Source organism: Pteropus medius, unplaced genomic scaffold, assembly GCF_902729225.1.
Source record: "Pteropus medius unplaced genomic scaffold, Ma_sr-lr_union100, whole genome shotgun sequence".
Taxonomy (NCBI): Eukaryota; Metazoa; Chordata; class Mammalia; order Chiroptera; family Pteropodidae; genus Pteropus; species Pteropus medius.
Genome location: NW_024349224.1, coordinates 3,615,856 through 3,634,595, shown reverse-complemented (window position 1 = coordinate 3,634,595; position 18,740 = coordinate 3,615,856). Strand labels below are relative to the sequence as shown.

At 56.9% G+C, this 18,740-nt stretch overlaps 1 protein-coding gene across 2 annotated transcripts in view; it reads right to left on the bottom strand.

Moving 5' to 3' along the window:
* Positions 1 to 15,631, bottom strand: part of NKD1 (NKD inhibitor of Wnt signaling pathway 1) — a 71,672-nt gene extending 56,041 nt beyond the window's left edge. Inside the window, exons 1-3 of one of the 2 annotated variants that reach the window (XM_039880835.1) lie at positions 15,430 to 15,631; positions 15,275 to 15,307; positions 14,460 to 14,593 (exon numbers count right to left, since the gene is read on the bottom strand). In XM_039880835.1, coding sequence (XP_039736769.1) covers positions 14,460 to 14,593; positions 15,275 to 15,307; positions 15,430 to 15,454 — 192 coding nt within the window. In that variant the 5' untranslated portion in view covers positions 15,455 to 15,631. The remainder of the gene's footprint in view (positions 1 to 14,459; positions 14,594 to 15,274; positions 15,308 to 15,429) is intronic. The other variant, XM_039880836.1, reaches the window with a different exon arrangement.
* Between the last annotated feature and the right edge of the window lie 3,109 nt (positions 15,632 to 18,740).

Sequence of the window (18,740 nt, the reverse complement as noted above, 5' to 3'; positions counted from 1 at the left end):
CGCTCGCCATTGCTCTAAAGTGGACCACAGACACACGCCCACCAACAACCTAGACGCCCGATGACAGGGGTCAGCGTAGCAAATCACGGTCCATCCTTACGGAGGAAGGCTTGAGAGCCGTGAAGGGCGGTAAGATGCATGCAAGAGCGTGCAATGATTTCCACGGGACCCTGTTCAGTCAGGGCGCACCGCCAGATTACAACGTGCCACTTAAAATGTTTTTAAGGCCTCTATCACTTTGTTAGGGTTCCTCGTCTTAACGGAATTTTTCCAATGACCTACAGACACCACCGCTTCCCCGTCTTGTGGGCCGAGGACGCCGTGGGAGGACAAGCGTGCACCAACACAGGGCACAGCGAGAGGCGCCCCGAAGAACCGCTTTGGAAAGAGGGGAGCTTCTGGAGGGCCAGGACCCGAACACCTGTCCCCTCTGAGGCTCTGTGCCCTCTGCTGGGCCCCGCTGAGACCCACTCACCTGGCAAACGCCACATGCCACGCAGTGCAAACGGCGCCAAGGACGCAGTGGGGGCCACACACGAGCCGTCCCACGGATTTCGCAGTCTGGCCTCCGCTTCCCCCAGGGATGAATACTGACCTGGCCAGGTTTCTGCAAATACCGAATGCCCGACAAATCACTGGGAGGGCAGCTCTGCAAACCACAGAACTCCGGAGAGATACTGGCCTGGCTCTTGGTACTGGAAAAAAAAGCTGTCCCCACTCAGCACTGCTGACCCCAGTCCCAGCAGGCCTGGCCTTGCAGCGCCCCCAGACCGGAGCCGAGGGGACAAGGCCTCGCCCAAGATCCCCAGAAGCAGTTACGAAGCAGGACCTCCGAGGTTAAGAAGGCCCCGATTTATGATGCCAGGAGAAGCGGCTGCAAGCCGCCCACCTTGAAGGAACCCCACGACCCTTCCTATCATTGACCGCGGCAGTGGCCGGCGGGGCCGCCCCCTCCAAGCCTGAGCGAAGCCATGCCTCCAGGAATTGGGGTCCAGAGAGCCCCAGGAGCGTTTCGGCAGTGCTTCCTGGGGACAGAGCTTTCTTTCCACCGCCACCTGCTGCGAACGACTCCTCAGACCCCTCGCGACGGGGTCAGCCTCCCCCTGGCTGTTCTCTGGTGGTCCAGGGCTGTGTGGTCCGATGCGGTGGCCGCTAGTCTCACGTGGCCATTTCAACTTAAATTTAAATTGATTCGAATAAAATATATTTAAAATTCAGTTCCTCAGTCACAGCAGGCACATCTCGAGGGCTCAGCAGCCACAGGTGGCTAACGGCTCCTGTACTGGGCCATGAGACACAGAGTATTTCCATCGGGACAGAAAGTTCTAGACAGTACTGGTCTAGAGGTCCTTCGACCATCGCCTTCCTCCAGTTAAGAGGAGGGGCTGGCAGCCCCTGGAAGAGAGGCCAGGTGTCGATAACTGTCAGTAGAGTCCTAAATCCACCTGTAGGTGTAAGGACCCACAGCCCTGGGAGGGGCACAGAAGGACACGGAGCCCTTGCCTGAGAGCTTGTCGGAGTCAGGAGCCAGTCAGGAACTGTGCCGGCTTCCCCACAGGGCCCCTCGCTTGATCCCCACAATACTACAGATGGGGAGTGCTGCGCCCCTCTGCCCTCCCCCCTCCCCGCCCACACAGGCTCCGTCCTCATCGCTCATTCTCTTGTAAAACGCATCGGCTTTCCGAAAAATACAGAAGTAGCACGTGCTCGTTGGAAAAGAAGTCAGTGTGACATGTGCAATGTGAAGGGTGACACTCCTCTCTGCAGGGAGACAGCCTCTGACAGGGGACCCTTCCAGAGCCTTCTCTGGGCACCTGTGAACATACAGACACTGAGGCCTGAAAGGACTTTCGTTTAGTGCAGAAAAGCAGGGTCCCGTTGCACTTAGGTTTCGCTCCTGCTTCATTCATTCAACAGTATTTCTGGGCCCCGTTTCCGGCGGCATGCAGCCGTCACCCCGATGTGAGCAGCTGCCATGAAGTGGCTACACCACTATTTATGAGCCTGTCCCCAGTGACGGACGCATGAGCTGCTACGACGTTTTCTCTCTTCTAAATGACACAGCCACGATGCTCTCGCCGGCGTGTGCTTCTGCTCACGCGTTCCTGGTCCCCTCGTGGCCCACTCCAGTCTCGCCTCTGACGTCACTGCATCAACACGGCTCCCGCCCACCTCGACTGTGACCACCGGGATCCAAAATCCAACAGACACCCTTCGGTCTATCTCCTCGCTCGGCCTCTCGGCAGTTTCTCCCCAGGAGACCGCATCCGCTCTGGTGGACAGTTCTATGGCCCCCAAAGCCGCCCACCTCCCTGTGAACCTGCCTCCAGTGGTCCTTCCCCCTGAATCTAGGCTGGACCCGTGACTTGCTTTAACTGAGAGACGGTGGCATTGCCAATCCCAGGCCCAAACCTTAAGAAGGCCCAGCAGGTTCCACTTTTGCACACTTAAGGAAGCCGGCCTCCAGCTAAGAAGCCTGATAACCCTGAGGCCACCACACTAGGAGGAAGCCCAAGCCAGCCATGTGCTGAGCCCACCTGGAAGACGACCAAGGCCCCAGATGTATAAGCCAAGGGGAGCTGCTGCAACTGGCCCCGAGCTGTTTGAGCCACCCCAACTACGCAGCCGGGAGCCATGGACAAGTTGGTCGTGCACAGCCCTATGCAAACTGCATGATCTTAAGCAAATCATAAAATGATTAAGTCGCTAAGTTTTGGAGGAATTTGTTACACGGCCAACTATAACCTGAACAACCCTCCTTTTCTTCGCTACATTCGGAGAGGAGAAAGCAAAGGCCAGGAGAGGTGACGACAGACACCTGCCGGCTAAGCCACCGCCCTCCCCCCACCAGGCTCAGGATTCTCAGCACGGTGCTCCGTCTGGGCCCCACTCGGCCGTGTCTTCCTCCCTGCGGCCGTCCGTGCTCAGAGGCTGGTCTCTCAGGCGAGGAGACATGGGGACCCACAAAGGGCTCTCGTTCTCTTCGCGCCCCAAGCAAAGGGAGCGGGTCGGCCAGAAAGCACCCACAGCCACCCCGGAGAGTTTGTTCTGACCGAGTTCACACACCAAAGGCCCCGCAGCGAAGAAAGCAAGCTTTGGCTCAGAGAGGTCAGGGAACTTGCCCAAGGTCAAGCGAGGAGCAGAGCTAGGACGCGGAACCAGGCACTCGCGTTCTGAGTCCACACCAGTGACCAAACACCAGTGTCTTCCCCCACTTCGATCGTGACCCACAGTAAGGATCATGTTTTATAATGGGCCCGTGTATACATGGGTTTGGGTAGAGGTGTGTGTGTAGACAGAGGTAGATCTAGATCGATCTAGTTAGCTATAGACACGGACCTTCGTGTCTACAAATACATGTCTAAACTAAACAGAAAGTTACACGAAGCAATATTTATTCTTACTGTATGGGATGTTCTCTCCAATTTTTATTCTTTTCTATTTCGTTTTTTTAATGCTGATCACTACATGGATTTCATGAGTAAGGAATGAGGTTATAACATACGGGTTTTTGTTTTTGTTTTTTAAAGTCATCTCTACTGATTTAAGTAGGCTCTCAAATCAGACCGACGGGAGTTTGGAACCGGCTGGAGCAAGGTTCCATGTCAAAGCCAGGTGACTCTGGGTAAGGAGGTGGCCTTCTTCAAACGCCCGGCTTCCCACCAGGACAATGGGAGGAGAGCCGCACCCGCCTCGCCACGGTGCTGCGCCGCAGGGACCGTGCCCGGCCCACGGCAGACGCTCAGTGCTGCATCAGGCTCAGCCCAGGCTCCGCCCGCAGAGGGCACCCAGCAGCCACGGAACACCGGGAAAGGAGGCACGTGCCCAGGACTGACCGAGGTGGGGAGCCCTTTGGATTCCTCGGGGAGCGTGAGATGCCTGAGAAGGTGGGTCTGTGCCTGACCCACAGTACTTCCCTTACGTGACCTTGTGCCTCTGAAGTCTACCTAGATCGCGGCGGGAAGAAGGGTACAACGACGGAGTCAAGGTCAACCTGCCCCCTAATGAGGTTCCCTCTGGACGCCAGGCATGGAGTGGCACCCCTAACCGGCACCTCCAGTCCCACTCAGTGGAGATGCCACAAGCCCAAGCTTCTGCGCAAGGGGCCAGCCCACATGGCGTTTTGGAGTTAGAAAAACATCCTCGGAGGCTGTGGTCTTCCCCAGCCCTCACCTGCGGCCCGAGGGTGGACAGGCCCACCCTGCTAACAGGGGCCCTTTATGCTCTGCCCACCCTCTGCAGGGTTCCAGCTCCGGCCTCAAGGCCAGCGGGCAGGCCAGCCAGTAGAGTGCCAGAGTGCAGGTTGACACTACTTCATGTGACAGAGAGGTTCTGTGTGCAGGGCACCTGGGGTCAGGACCTGACCCCAGCCTCCCGCCCAGCCAGAAAGGAGATGAGCTGGACTGAACAGACATGGGTAAGAGGAAGAGTTGCCGTAGGTGGACAGGGGCTCACAGTGGGTTATGACATATAACAGCATCTAACACCCCAGGCACGCCTCCGCCCCCCACCCCCGCCCCCAGCTGGACCACACTTTTCTGCCCTAACAGCTCAGAGACTAGAGTGTGGTCCTGTCAGACGCCGGAAGTGGCTGAAGGCTTTCTCAGCACCCAACGTGCCTCCAGGCCTCTGACGTCCCCAAGCCCTAGACTGAGATGCTCTTACCAGACCTCGCATCCCCTGGCGAGTTACTCTTTGGGTCTCCCCAGCTTAAATATCGCTCCTCAGTCCAAGCAGAGCCTCCTCCGTCTTCTCTCTCACTGCACCCCGCTCCCGTCCTGACACACATCGGGGTGATCGTGAGCGAGTGACATAGAAAATTCCAGGAGGAGGGAGCGACACCCGCTCTGTTCTCCCTGATTCGTCAAAATGAACTCAGCTCACTCTCCGACTCCGGGGGGCAGGAACTGTGACTGTACCCAGTCCACGGACGTGACACTGAGGATCAGAGATGAGCCATCACGTGTCCCAAGGCCACCCGGCTGGGCAGAGGTGCAGCTGGGACCTGCACGCCGAGAGTCCGATGATGAGAGCTCTGGCCACACCTCTGACGCCCACTACGGGCACATGCTGGGGCTCAGCACAAAGTGGCCCAAACCCCGTCTCTACCGTACTCACCCACTGCCCTCCCTCACTGTTCTCCGCCAAACTGAAACGTACTGTCCAGGACCTCCCGGCACCCGGCCTCTGCCTGGGCTGCAGCCTCCGTCTCGGAGGCAGCCTGAATCCAGTCTCCCTGACTTGCTGAGACTGTACACGCACCTGTATGCAGGAAAATAACGCATGCGAAGAATGCATGGACAGCATTAGGCGGCTTTCACACTCACCTATGTGTACTGTTATCACTAACGTACTCATACCCCATCCAAACCGTGTAGATCTAAACCAGCCGTCATAAGCCAGGGTACCACGGGCCAAATCTAGCTGTCTAGGACCACTTAACGTGTTTAGAAAACATTTTCTTTGGTTGACACTTGTTTGTTTAGATTAGAAAGATTTCACATAAAAATTCAGATGGCTAGATTCTCCTAGTGACCAGAAGCTGTGCCATTCCCAGAGCCACACTCCCACTGGGCCGAGGCTGGCTGGGGCTGAGCGGTGCTGCCCCCTTGAGACAGGACCCTCCAGGGCCTCTCACCCAGCCTGCTGCGTCATTAACATGACTCCCCTGGCCTCTGTAGGTCCTGGGGGTCCTGACCCCAGGTGCCCTGCACACAAGCCACCTCCTTCAAAAAGTCCTCCCCAAACCTCCACAGCCCTGGCTGTGTCACGGTTTTGTAACTTTCACAGCTGCGTGTACTGAGCGCTTACTATGTGCCAGGCGGTTACGATCTGCGTCCTCACAACCACCCGTGAAGCAGGTGCTCTTACCCCCCTTGCTTTGCAGATAAGGAAACAGAGGCACAGAAGTGACTATGCTGTTGCCATGCCCACCCCTGGGCGACCCCCCTTCTCTGTGCTGCCCTGTGCCCCAGCAAGCTGGCCCCTGTGGAGCTTCCTGGCCTCCTTAAGTCAGCCAGTGGGAGGCCCCAGGGCGGGCGGTGGGGTCACTTCCTCCCAGCCCCTCACTACTGCTGAACCCTGCTTCAGCCCCGGGGGTGGTGGCAGCTTCCCGCTGGTGCCAGGGACCGGCTAGTCCCTGGGTGCCTCGGCACCCCGTGGAGTTTCCCTGACATCTGCCCGCACCTCCGGAGGCGAGTTTCACTTAAACTTTCCGGGGTGCATCTGCTTCCCGCCGGACCCCTGGCTGGCACAGACTTGGGCACAACACCATGGCTACATGATGGCGTGGCCAGGATTCAAACCCACGACATCAGGCTCCAGGGTCCTCGCTCTAACCACCGCACCACACTGCCTTGTGCCCTAGTCTCCTTCTCCTGGTCCTTCTCCTGCCTGTGGCCTGCTCAGGGGTCCCCTAGATGACCCCCCAGAACTAAACACTGTGCCTGGACCAAGGCAAACCTTCCCGAATCTCTCGCCGAGCCCACAGAACACAGTCGCTAGATTCCTCCAAGGTATTTTTACTACCAAGCCCGTCCCCACATTCCTTCCTACCCTGCACGAGAGCTCCCTCTGCCCTGCTGGCCCATCGCACCCTTGTCTCCCCTCTGGACAAAGACCAAGCTGCATAATGTGGCTGAGAAAGGCCCCAGGCCCAGCCCATGACCCCTCTGCACCCAACTGAACTTCAATCAGTATCTTAAATAACCTGCCCATTCACTACGTGCTGCTGGCCCATCTAGCGAACACCCACCCACACTGCTATCACATACCCTGGCCCCTTGCCTTGCTCACCAGCACCCCTCCCCATTCACCTTTGGGCTTAAAGTGCAGCTCCTCTGGGACCACCTCTGACCCTACAGCAGTTGGCACTCGCCGCCCTGGGCTCAGAGCCCCCAGAGGGTCTTCTAACTGCCCTTAGCATCATCTTCACTGTTCAGAATCCACCTTCCCAAACTGTGAGCCAATCCAGCATGAATGTCGACACACAAAGTGAAACACTCGCGAATCAAACACAGCAACATTTTAAAACTGCCATCATCACGACAAAGAAGGATTTCGTTTAGGAGTGCAAAAAAACTCAAGCATTAGGAAATCTAGTAATGTAAATCATGCATACAAATCATATATTATACACTAGCAAAGAATGATCAGCTCCATCAACACCCAAACAGCATTTGATAAAATTCAGTAATTACTCCTGGTTTCAAAAATCTTAGCAAATGAGGAGTTGGAGGCAGCTTTCTTAACTAGATAAACAACAAACATCACGCGTGACGGTTATTTAAAGATTATAGGAGTCCCACCAATGCAAGAAGAGAAGGAAAATGAGGAAAAGCAAAGGTAGAAGCTTAGTCCTGTGAAACACTAAGTCCTGCGAGGCAGGAAATACCACTTTTCCTTATAGTTTCTACAACATCCTGAGCACAAATATTCGTGGAACAAACAGCCACCCAGATTAGGTCTGATCCCCACTAAATGTTCTCAAAGCACCCACCGCTCCTCCCTTGAGGCACATATCACAACTTAGTTGTGAACTTTTTTTTTTTAATGCTCCCTGCTAGAGTGTGAGCTCCATGAAAACAAGAACCACGCTCAGTGATGGAGCAAATGCACACCTGACTAAAGGAGGTACTTGGCATTTATGGCGCAGATGCACGAATGACGTGACTGGAAAGCATTCATTACATAGCTGCTCAATGACAATAAACGCTTTATCCCACTTCTTAGCTGGAAAACCCAGGGCCCGATGAAGGGAGGGACCCTTCGGCTGATACCGCACCACTGGGGTCCCTCTGGAAGGCGTCAGCCACACACGAGGCCACGCGCACAGGCCACAGCCCACATGGCTGACCAAGTAAGGAGGGTGAAGGCGGGAATGATTCCCCAGGGGCCTCTAAACAAACACACACCCAGGGCTCACCCTGTGGGCACAGCCCCTGGCGGGAGCTCGGCGTGCTGCCTTTCTGGGGCTGAGGATGACTTCAGTGGAGGGACTTCGCGGAGGCCCGTGGCTGGTGCCCACATGGGTAAACAGCCCCCTCTCCTTTCCTGGGAAGTTATCAAAGAATTACTTATGTCCCTGGAAACGCTTGTTTGGAAAAGGCTCTGCGCCCCACCTGGGCTTGGCAGGGGCGGCCACGTCACCAGGCCTGCCCTCTGCGGAGTGAACGGGCTTCTCCTCCAGCCCCTGAAGGAACCGGCCATTCTTCATGCGGAGAGTCCGAAGCCAGCCAGAAAGAAGCAGGCAGCTTCCCAGGACAAACGGAGCACGGTGACATCAAAGACCGCCTTCCAGATTAAACAACCGAGGCCTTCAGCTCTCTCTGGCGTTTCTTCCAGGATATTCTGGGCTCCTGCCTCAGCTCCCTCTCAGATGGAATGGCAGATATTTTGTTTGTGAGAGTCTGAATTTTTTCCTTCCTCGGGGAGAGGGGGAGAGGGAGGGGGGGGGAAGCGAGGGAGAGAGGGAGAGCGTGAGGAAGAGAAAGAATGTCTGTGAGAGACAAGAGCCACAGAAAGAACACGTGTGAGTGAAGGAAAGGAGAGGGGAGTCGGGGAGGCAGCCAGAAGTCTGCTGCGGAATCCAGCGAGCGACCTAGAAATTCCGAACGTTTCGAGACCAAAGCACACTGTGAACCCGCAGCCAGTGAGTGAGGCTACCAGCAGCCCCGAAGCAGGACGATGGCGGGGTACCTGACACCAGCGCCCGCAGATCTCGGTGGTCACGGTGCCTTGACAAGACGGTCACTTAGCACCCCCTTTTCCCAGACGCATCTGGTGAACCAAGGCAGGGGGCCCTCTAACCCCGGGCACAGGCTCATGGCAGTTCTGGGGTAGAATGGCTCTCTGGCTTGTCACTGCCTCTTGTCCCCTGGCCCTTGGGATGCCTCCTCGGCCCTTGAGCAGCCAATCCCACACCTCAGATCCCCACGCCCCACCATGGCTGGGCTTCTGGCCCTATAGCCCACTCTCCTCCCCCACCTGGCAGCGGGGGCCACCAAGCCACCCAAACAGCTGGGGAAAGAATGTCCCCAAGTACATGATACTCCTCGTTAATCAGTGCTGGTGGCTGGGACGGCATGCTGGCTGCACGCAGCTCCACCCCACGGCCGTCGAGAGGGAAGGGTGGCTCCACGTGCCAAGAGCCGCGAACGTATGGGACTTCCCAGCACCGAGCACCAGGAGATCCCCAGGCCCACAAGCGGCCCACAGTCCCTTTTCCACCGCCCAAGCCACCCACCGCCCACCCTCCTCGGACAAGAGTGAGCCCAGGCCTCGGTCAGCTCGTCCCACGCCTTCCTCACTGTGTGTCACCGCTTAAATGCTGCCTCGCACAGCTCCTCACCAGCGTCGCTGTCTGTCTGTCTGTGTGCCTGATGACGTGCTTATTCTTTGTAGACCGGAAACTACAGGGGGACAGGGCCCGCGTCCCTTTTATTTGTCACTGTATCCTCCATGTCTGGCACAGTTAGGGAATCAATAATTGATAACGATCATTACTGATCACAGTCCATATCTGAGCGCCTCAAAGAAAAGGCCTAATTCACTCTTGCATTTATTCCTGCTTCTGGTTCCATTTGGCTGGGAGGAGGATCTGGGGAGGAGGCAGGGGTGATGACCCAATCTATTTTCTATTCATTCGTTCATTCGTTCCTTCGCTCACTCATTTAGTGACTACGTCACGAGTGTCCACTATGTGTCCTGGGCCCACCACAGGGAAGATGCATCCTGGGAAAGTGATTCTCTCATTGCTGACGGTCCAGCCTTGCTGTTTTCAGCCCTCAGGGGGACAGTGTGGTCCCTGAGCGTGGCGCCTGAGCGTCCTGGTATGCTCTCTGTCCACCTGTCGCCTACCTTCTCTCCTCACTTCCGACGTCCCCACGGGGAGAGGGGATGACCCCTCTCACAGGTTCCTGGACGTGGGACACGTCGTGGCCGTTTCCTGGTCCAGTTTCTCCTGGGGTTCGTTACAGTTTGTGCAAACGGGAATGCAGAGGGCCTGCTCCCGAGGTCGAGAGGCTAAACCACGCACACGGCCTGACTCCAGGAACCAACCTTCTTCTCAAAGAAGAAACGTTCCACAGGGAGGACGCGACACTCCTCGAAGCCTCTACCAGACACCACGCACGTCACAGAGGCACTGCAGCACTCAGCACATGACAGCCTTGCCCGCCCGTCCCGAGGGACGCAGACCGGTTGGAAACCACCTGGCACTTGGCCCAGCTCGAGCTCCCCCGTCTCTCTTTCCTATTCCCCAGGGATAAAGAAAGCTCCCAGGTGGGGCTGCGACGCCGGCCTGGGTGCCATGGGCAGAGGGGACCCAAATGGCTCCACTAGCCTCAAAGCAAACCGTCTTTTAATTCTGAAACAGCAAATATTTAATTTATGCTTTACTCCAAATGTCAAGTCCACCTCCCGACACATAGCTCTGAAATCACGTAAGGGGGCCTAACACTTTCCATATGGTGAAGACATGGGGCCTTTTAATTGTGCCAATTGGTATCATTCGAAGGTAATTCCCCAGGGAATCCGGCATTCGGGCAGCAGCCAGGCCAGCCTCCGACCTCGTCCCCCAGCTCCATGCGTGCCCGAGGGCTCCAACAGGGCCCGAGGGCTCCAACAGGGCCCGCGCCCTCCCAATCCTCCCCAAATATCAAACTGCACTAGGTGTCCCCTCATCAAATGACCTACCCGCCTGGCAGCCAGCCACCTTTGATCCAGGGGCGGGCCCGCCTGCACCCGGCTCTCCTCGGGCAGCTCTGCTATAAAAGAACAAAGGGGCCACATCGGGGGGTGGGGGGCAGCTGGCTCAAACCCAGCTGTGCACACGCCGCACGAGTGTGCACGCAGCACACAGATCTTGCTTCTCCAAGTGCCATCTGATCGACACCCCTGCATCCGTTACTCCGTCTGGTAAGCTTTCCGATTTCACCCATTATGTCTTCTAGAGCCAATATGTCCAGCTGGTTTTCTTTGGAAACTGCCTGTTGCTGCCTCGCGTTCCCAGCCTCAGTGCCCTCCGCCTCCTTGAGATTATTCTGCTTGTCGTAATTTCTAATGGTTGGGCACGTTGCTGTCTGGCGTATCGACAGTTCGCCCCATTGTCTTCCTCTCGTAGCAGGTGCACACCTCCCATCCCTCGTTACTTTTGTCCTCTGAGTTCATATTCCCTCGGAGTTCACCGTGAACCCACAAAACGGCGGAAGCCCTGGCCTTAGCCCGTGTCCCTCCAAGTGAGTCTCTGGTGGACGGGGCACGGGGAGCCTCTGCCTCATTCTACTTGTTTTGAAGAGTTACCTGCCATAACCCTGCCAGGGAAGAGAATGGCATCACGCCCATTTCTCAGATGAGCTCATTAAGGTCCACAGAGGTAAAGTGGCTTGTACAAGGTGACGCACTCTCGCGACACAGCTGACCTCATTTATTTTTGCATTCGGGAGGACAGGCTTAGGTTAGTGCCAGCGAGGTCACCCTCTGACACCCCAGGACCTTGTACGTGACTTGAGCCCAACCTGAACATTTATCTAGCTATTCATACCTCGTTAAGGAAGACGAGGGTCCCCAAAACCTGCCTCACCCCGAAGCACTCTCAGCTGGTAGGCTGCCAGCTCTCCCGGAAGTAGTAAGTGTGGCACCCTCCGGGCTGAGCATACGTCCGGCACAGGGCTTTACCACACGTGGCTTCCGTTGTCCTAGGGAGCGCTCCAGAAAGAGAGGAAAACAGAGTCCCCACCAGCTGGCTGGCAACTTTACGGGGTTACGAAGAGGATTAAGATAATGTAAGCAAAGTGCTTGACACACACAGGCCCTTAATGAATAATAGTTATCATTGCAATAATAATAATGCTGGTCAGAGAAGTCACTAGTGTGTCCCCAGCCCCTTTGGTGACAGGCCAGTGAAGGAGTAGAGACAGAGGCCACGCACACGGCAGGCCTGGGGCTGGTGGGGGAACATCTGCCAGCCCTTGGAATGCAGCAGGCTGTGGAGCCCACACCCTTGCATATCCCGATGATATAACGGGAAAGCCTACAGCCACCCCATCCGCACTGCTGGGGACCCTGGGAATCAGACTAGACCGAGGGGTGCCCGCCACAGTTCTGTTCAGGATCTCGGCGTTTCCCAAGCATCGGGCATTCTGTTCCCAGTCACCATTTTGACCTTAATTATTGACTTACTTGCACTTAACTATTTTTCTCGGAATCAACTTCAGATGATCTCTTTCAACTTAGCTTTATCCTAAGCAGTAAAATCCATGAAATCATGGGTTTCATGTCCCAGTCATTTTTCTTCCGGTGAAAGAAAAACTTAACTATTAAGATTAAAAATACTCCTTCAGGTACCACCTGAAATCGCCCTACGGGCCCCCACCTTGGGCTCAGCTGACCTCTCCCAGGGGGCACTTGCCGCTCCCACCTCTGCAGACCAGACTGCCAGGTGTCCGGGTCCCAGTCACCAAACACGACTCTCAGGAAAGTGGGGTTCCCTCCCCTGAATACCTCGGATGGCAGGGCCCACCCTCCACCACCCAACACGTCAGGCGGATGGCTGTGTCTCGCAGCTTCAAAAGTGCTTTGAACAAACATGAATGGCCCCTCGGCGTTTTCTCTGAGACAGGGGGTGAGGAGGGGAGGGGGGGAGCACCATCCCATGCTGTCCTCCGCTAGAATTCCATGAGTGACTTCACCAAAGCCACCGACTTAAGCCGGGGCCCCCTCCCCCCGCTCCCTGATTCCCCCCATGGCAACTTTTACTGGCTCACATTCCTCTTGCTGGGAAACACTACTATTTAATTAAAAACGACAGACTTTTGTTTTTCTCTCCTTCCTTCCTCCTCCCTCCCATCCTCCAGGACTGGAGGCCAAGGAGACCCACCAAAAACATGCGGGTAACATTTGTTCCGGCTTTGAAGATAAAAGTCAGTTGAAGTAAGCCCTCGCTGTAGTCTGACTTTTCCCTGAAGCACGGAGCAAGCTGCCTGGCAGTTTCGAAAAGGAAAAAAAGGGCGGGGCGGGGGGCTGCAAAAAAAAAAAAAAAGGCATTCTGCAGGAATACTTTGTAAAAATAAACAGGCTGAAAGAACTCAAAACTTGATTAATGGCAATCCACTCACTTGGCCTCTGTCTTGAGCCACAAATGCATTTATTTGTTCATATGGCTAAATCGGGTCATTTTCATTGGGCTCTAAATAAGTAGATCAAAAACTAGAAATGGTGGGGGAAGGAGACAGGGACGTTTGGAGGTTTCTCGAGGGCGCTAACTGCAGTGCCCCCTACCCACCAAGTCCCGACCTGTCCGAGGGGACAGCGGCTCCAAATCCAACTCAGTCAACAGATGACGAGGGGTGCAGAAGAGAAAGCCCCAGCTAAGCAGAGGCCACGGAGCCTCTGCCAGACGCGGAGGTTATTTCACACAGGCACAAGAGTCGGCTTTATCCACAGGCTCACCTCCCAGCGCCGGCCCCTGCCACGGAGCTGCACCCAGCCCAGGTCCTCGCGGGCGCGCGCGTACACACACAGACAGACAGACACACACACACACACACACACACACACACATCTACACCCACTGGCCCTCCCAGCTCATGGACAAGACCAAAGAACCAACCAGACCTGAGACTCAGTCTGTTCCCTAAGTTAAAAAAAAAAAAATTAAATGTCACATCAAAAAGTTGATTCATCCTTTGATCCTGGGCTTGCTCGAGTTCCACGCAGACCATCTGAAAGCCCGTGCAGAGCTCCGGAGCTCAGAGGACGTCTGTGAACGCCAGTCCCAGGCCAGGAGCTGGGGCTGGACTCACTCACACCCGTGTGTCATCGACTGCTCCCTTAGGAACACCTCCAACCTCGGGGACCCGCTGGGTGAAGGCTCAGCGGTGGGTCCGGCCGACAGCAGAATGCGGCACTCTCTCCCCTTGTGGGCCAAGATAGGGCGTCTACCGGGTCTCAGGACCCCCCGAAACTCTGCCACCCAGATCACAGCCTGCTCTACCGGGGTTCCTAAACAGTACTGATGAATGCCACAGACGCCTGGAACACATTCAGAGGCCAGCACAGTCCTGCCCTCCACCCAGACACCCCTCGATGTCACCCCTCTCTCCCTGGCCCCAGCTCTAACCCCACCTTTGAACGCTGGCCACCAAAACAAGGTGGTCAGGGCAGGCCCCCACACTCACTCCTCAGCACAGACCAGCGTCCCCATGGACTGGCCTTGCCACACCTCCTCGCCTAGGACCGTTAGCCCTAGTGGCCCTCTGCCCCCACCCAGACGGGAAACTGCCACCTGTGTCACCTCACACTCCTCAGGGCGTGGGGCTAACAGGGTCATGATGGTGAAGCAGGAGCAATTGGGAAAGGATTTTTGGACTTAGAAGCTGTGCCCAGAGGGCGCTAAAAGTTGGGGAGGGCGGTATGGAGACCCATTTCCGAGGCTGGTAGAGGGGCGTCTGGGGTCGTACCCGGGTTCCTCTGCCAACATTGCCCGCCGCCCGCAGCTGTCGGGGTCCGGAGCCGCCGCCGGGGCAGCGCTGCCTCCCCATCCACTCGTCGATGCCTTTCCGAGCCCACGCAGCACTCACGGCGAAGCTGTCACCTGGGGCGGGGACAACATCAATCAGCCCCTGAGTGTGGCTGCCAGGCCGAAAGTTACCGGAGAGAGGAGGGAAAGAGCGGGCGCGGCAGCGGCAGCGGCGGCCGAGAGGGGGTCGAGAGCCCGGGCACAATCCGAGAGGGACGCAGGCCGTGGGGGAGAAGGGGACGCGCGGCGAAGCCCCAAGAACAGGGACGCAGAGCGGAACGCGAAGGGGAGCGGTACCCGAGGAGGAAGGGCCTGGGGATCGGAACAGCGAGCCCCGGAGGCCAGGACTGCCGAGCACAGGGGCGAGGGTCTGAAGACGGGTGCGGGAGCACGGAGTGAGCGCAGGAGGAGGAGGACTGGGGGTCAGGAGCAGGAACGCAGTGGGCGCAGGAGCCGCGATATCAAGAGAGGAGGCCGGGGGCCAGAAAAGAGGGACGGAACCTTGGGGAAGGGGCTGGGGAGTCTGAAGAGGGGGCAGCGCGGAGGGCGGGGGCCGCGAGAGGAGGGGTTGAGGCTCGGAAGGGGGAGCAGAGGACCGCGGGGAGGGGTCGGTGGGCCGGGGAGGGGGGGTGCGAAGGCAGCTCCGGGAGCGGGTGTGTGGGACTGGTGGCCAGGGCTGGGGGTGGGAGTGGCTAGGCCGTTGCATCCGTCCCCCCGGCCCGCGCCCCGCGCCCCGCGCCCCGCGCGCGCCCCTACCTTCCGGGCTCTCCCTGCGCTTGCACACGGCGGCTGCAGGCGCGGCGCGCGCGGCGGCGGCGGGAGCCGAAAAGAAAGGAGAGGCAGAGAGTTAGCGATCGCGGGGCCGAGGGCGGCGGGGCCCCCGGGGCCGGCGCGCGGGCGGGGACACTGACCCGGCTTGGAGTGAAGTTTCCCCATGCTGGGGGCGCGGCGGGCGGGGCGTCCCTAAGCCATGCGCCCGGCCCGCGGGCCCTGCGGCTCGCCGAGCCTCGCCTGGCGCGCCTCCTCCCGGAGCAGCCCCCGAGCGGAGCGGAGCGGAGCGGAGCCCGAGGCGGCGCCGGGACGCGCTCCTGCCGCCGTCGCCGCGGCCCGACTGACGCCCGGGCGCGCCGAGCGCCCAGCCAGCCGCCGCGGCCCGCGCCGCCCCGCGCGCCCATTGGCGGGCCGCGGCGCATCAAAGGCGAGGCGGGCCGTCGAGGGGGCGGGGGGCGGGGCCGGCGGGCGCGGGGCGGGGCGCGGCCCGGCAAGCGCTGCAGGGCGGGACACAGCGCCCCCCTCCAGGCTGCGGTTTCCGTCCCCCCGACCAGGGGCAGGGGCCTGGGGACCCGGACTGGGGGGCTCTCGCCAGCAGGCGTATTGGGACAGACACCCTCTTGGATCCTGCGCTCTCGAGGACAACACTGTGCCTTCCCTCCGCTCTAGTTTCCCTTGAAGCGGGCTGGGCAGGACTCGGTGGCTCCAATTTACAGGTGTTGAGACTGAGGTCGGGAGAGGGACGCTGCTCCGGCGCTAGCGCCTGCTGCGCGCCTGCTCCGTTGCCCCTCCCCAGTCTTCCCACGACCTGCCTTTGCAGAAAGTGTCAGCTTATCACTCGCCTCATGTCCCACCCCCTCCGCCCTCTAGGTTTTGATTTGGGGGTCCAGGAGTAGCCCCCACCGCGCCTCGAGCCAGTTGGGGACGCAGCTCACTTTTGGCGGTGACAAGTGTCTGAAAGCCACGAGTTGCTAGCCAATAGCTCGGATCCCTTCGCCAGGGGGCCTGCGAATGCCCGCCCCGGGGACGGGGCGCGCTGCCAGCTGCGCGGCCCGGAAGGGGGTAACCGCTGGGTCTTTGATCTTCCTCGGTTTCCGCTCCCCGCTGCAGTTCGCAGACCCAAGGGCTTGTTTGTTTTGTCTGGGGAGGTCTCTGCAGAAGGGAGGGCAACATCAAGGGGTTCCACCCCACCTTTGTGGTTCTGGGAGAGAATGCCTGCTCTGCTGGGGACATCGTGGGCCTGTTAAGCTCATCCTGGTAACTGGCAGCCTTGATGTGGGAAAACGAAACCCAGCGCTGGGAGTGAGGACAGCAGCTTTGCCCTTGGACCGAATTCTCTGTGAGAGCCTCGGTTTTAAGATCTGTAAAATGGAGCCTCAATTCTGCCCTTTCTGCTGACTCCTTAGATAACGTGAGCCACAAAAGTAAATCTAAATTTTCTAGCAGCCACATGTTTCCAAAGTTTAAAAGATTAAATTAATTTCAATAACGTATTTTTATTTAATCCAATGTATCGAACATATTATAATTTCAACATTTAATGAGATATCTGACATTCTTTGTTTTTGCACTGTTTGAAATCCGGTGTATATTTTATGCTTAGAGAACATCTCAACCCAGACTAGCCACCTTGCAAGTGACCAATAGCCACATGGGGCTAGTGGCTACTTTATTGGAAATCACAGCTCTGGATCATTTACATGTCTCAAAAGGACACTGGAAGCTCCATGGCCCTCCAGAGTCACAAATGTCTTCATCCAACGGTCTTACTTTCAGGCTCCAAACTTCGTTCTTCATACATCCTTTTTGGTAGAAATGAAGGCTGATCTTATAAGCAGGCACATCAATGCTGTTAGCAGGGTGACTTCATCTGAGGAGTGCTGGGACCCACCAGAATATCATTATTGTCCACTTTGCATGGCAGTTCCTTAGCTAGTACCTACCATATGCCAGCCACTGTCTAAGTCACGTAGAGCCCTCGCAACCAGCCTCTGACGCACGCTTGTATTTGTTCTACACAGGAGAGACTCTACGAGGCTCAGAGAGGTGAAGTCACTTGGCCAAGGTCACACAGCAACCAGTGACGTGGTTGGGATCCGAACCCAGGCCTGTCGATACCATCGCACATGCTGTTTTCACTATGTCACGTCCTAACACAGCCCGAACTTCACCTTCCACCGTAGAGCGTCCGCAATCTAGAGACAAATACAAATTCAATGCCAGCTGTGTGACAAGTACTATTTTAGGCACGTAAGATACACCGGTGAACAAAATAGATGATGCCCACTCTCAGATTACACTCTGCTGGAAGAAACAACGTGTGATGCGTGGTAAATTACAAGGGGACACCAGCCATAGCAGCAGCTCCCCGACCCAGGCCCGGGGACACATGTGGCAGTATCTGAAAAAGAGGCCAGGGTTGCCTCTAAACATCCTACAGGACACAGGACAGCCCCTCAAAACAAGGAACTGTCCAGCCCAAAATGTCCGTGGTGTGAACCCCTGAGCTATAGGAAAAGGAAAAAGCGAGGATGGGGGTCCAGTGTCCGAAGCAGAGTGGGAGCCTTCCTGCAGGCCCCTCCAAAGGAAGCGGCATTCGGTTAGGTTGGGATGCTGTTTGTCTCTCTCACCTCCAACCCCCACCGGTGCCAGGGTCCATGTCAATCAAAGCAGAGCTCCTGGCATTCTTTCTCACAGTGCTCAGAAAGTTGGTTACTTCCTTAAACCGGTCATGGCTTTCTTCTTTCATGAGAAAAAAGTATCCCTCCTCACCCCAACCCCTTGGGAATTTCTTTTTACAGTTCAAAAAAAAAAAAAAAGATAAAAGCAACAACTAAAACTCTGCAGTTACCAGTTTGAGTCTTGGGGGAAGTAAATCCCAAACGTCCAGCCCAGACACAATGGCCCCCCTCCACCTTCAGCCTGGCCCTTCCCAGCCCATCAGGCGCCTGGGACTTGCTGCTGTTGGAAGCGGTTCACCCTACCCGCCAAACAATCTGGCCCTGGGGCGAGAAATCAGAGAGGTGGGCCTTGAGCTGAAATCTTAGCCTGTCCAGAGCTGTGACGAGGGGCTCCCTAGAGGCCACCAGCCCACCATCCACCTGGGCTGGCTATTTGGTCTCTGTGAGCTTCCCGCGCCACGACTCACTGTCTTTTTATGTGTTTTAATAATTTATCTGGCCCATTTCTTGGGCTGTATACTTACAGTGACACATCTTTTTCTTTGAAGATTTCCCATCCTTTGGGGGAGGAGAATGGGGAAGGAAGGCAAGGAAGAGATAAGAGAGAGAGATTATAACAGAAATGGGTTTCATGGGGCTTGAGATTTAGCAAGGCTGGTTTAGGTGAAATCTGTCAGAAGCAGAGCTGGGAAGTTTGGGGAAAAAAAAAATAGCTCACCCTGGTTGGCCACCCCCATGCTTATCCCCTGCTTAAGACATCTGATCTGGCC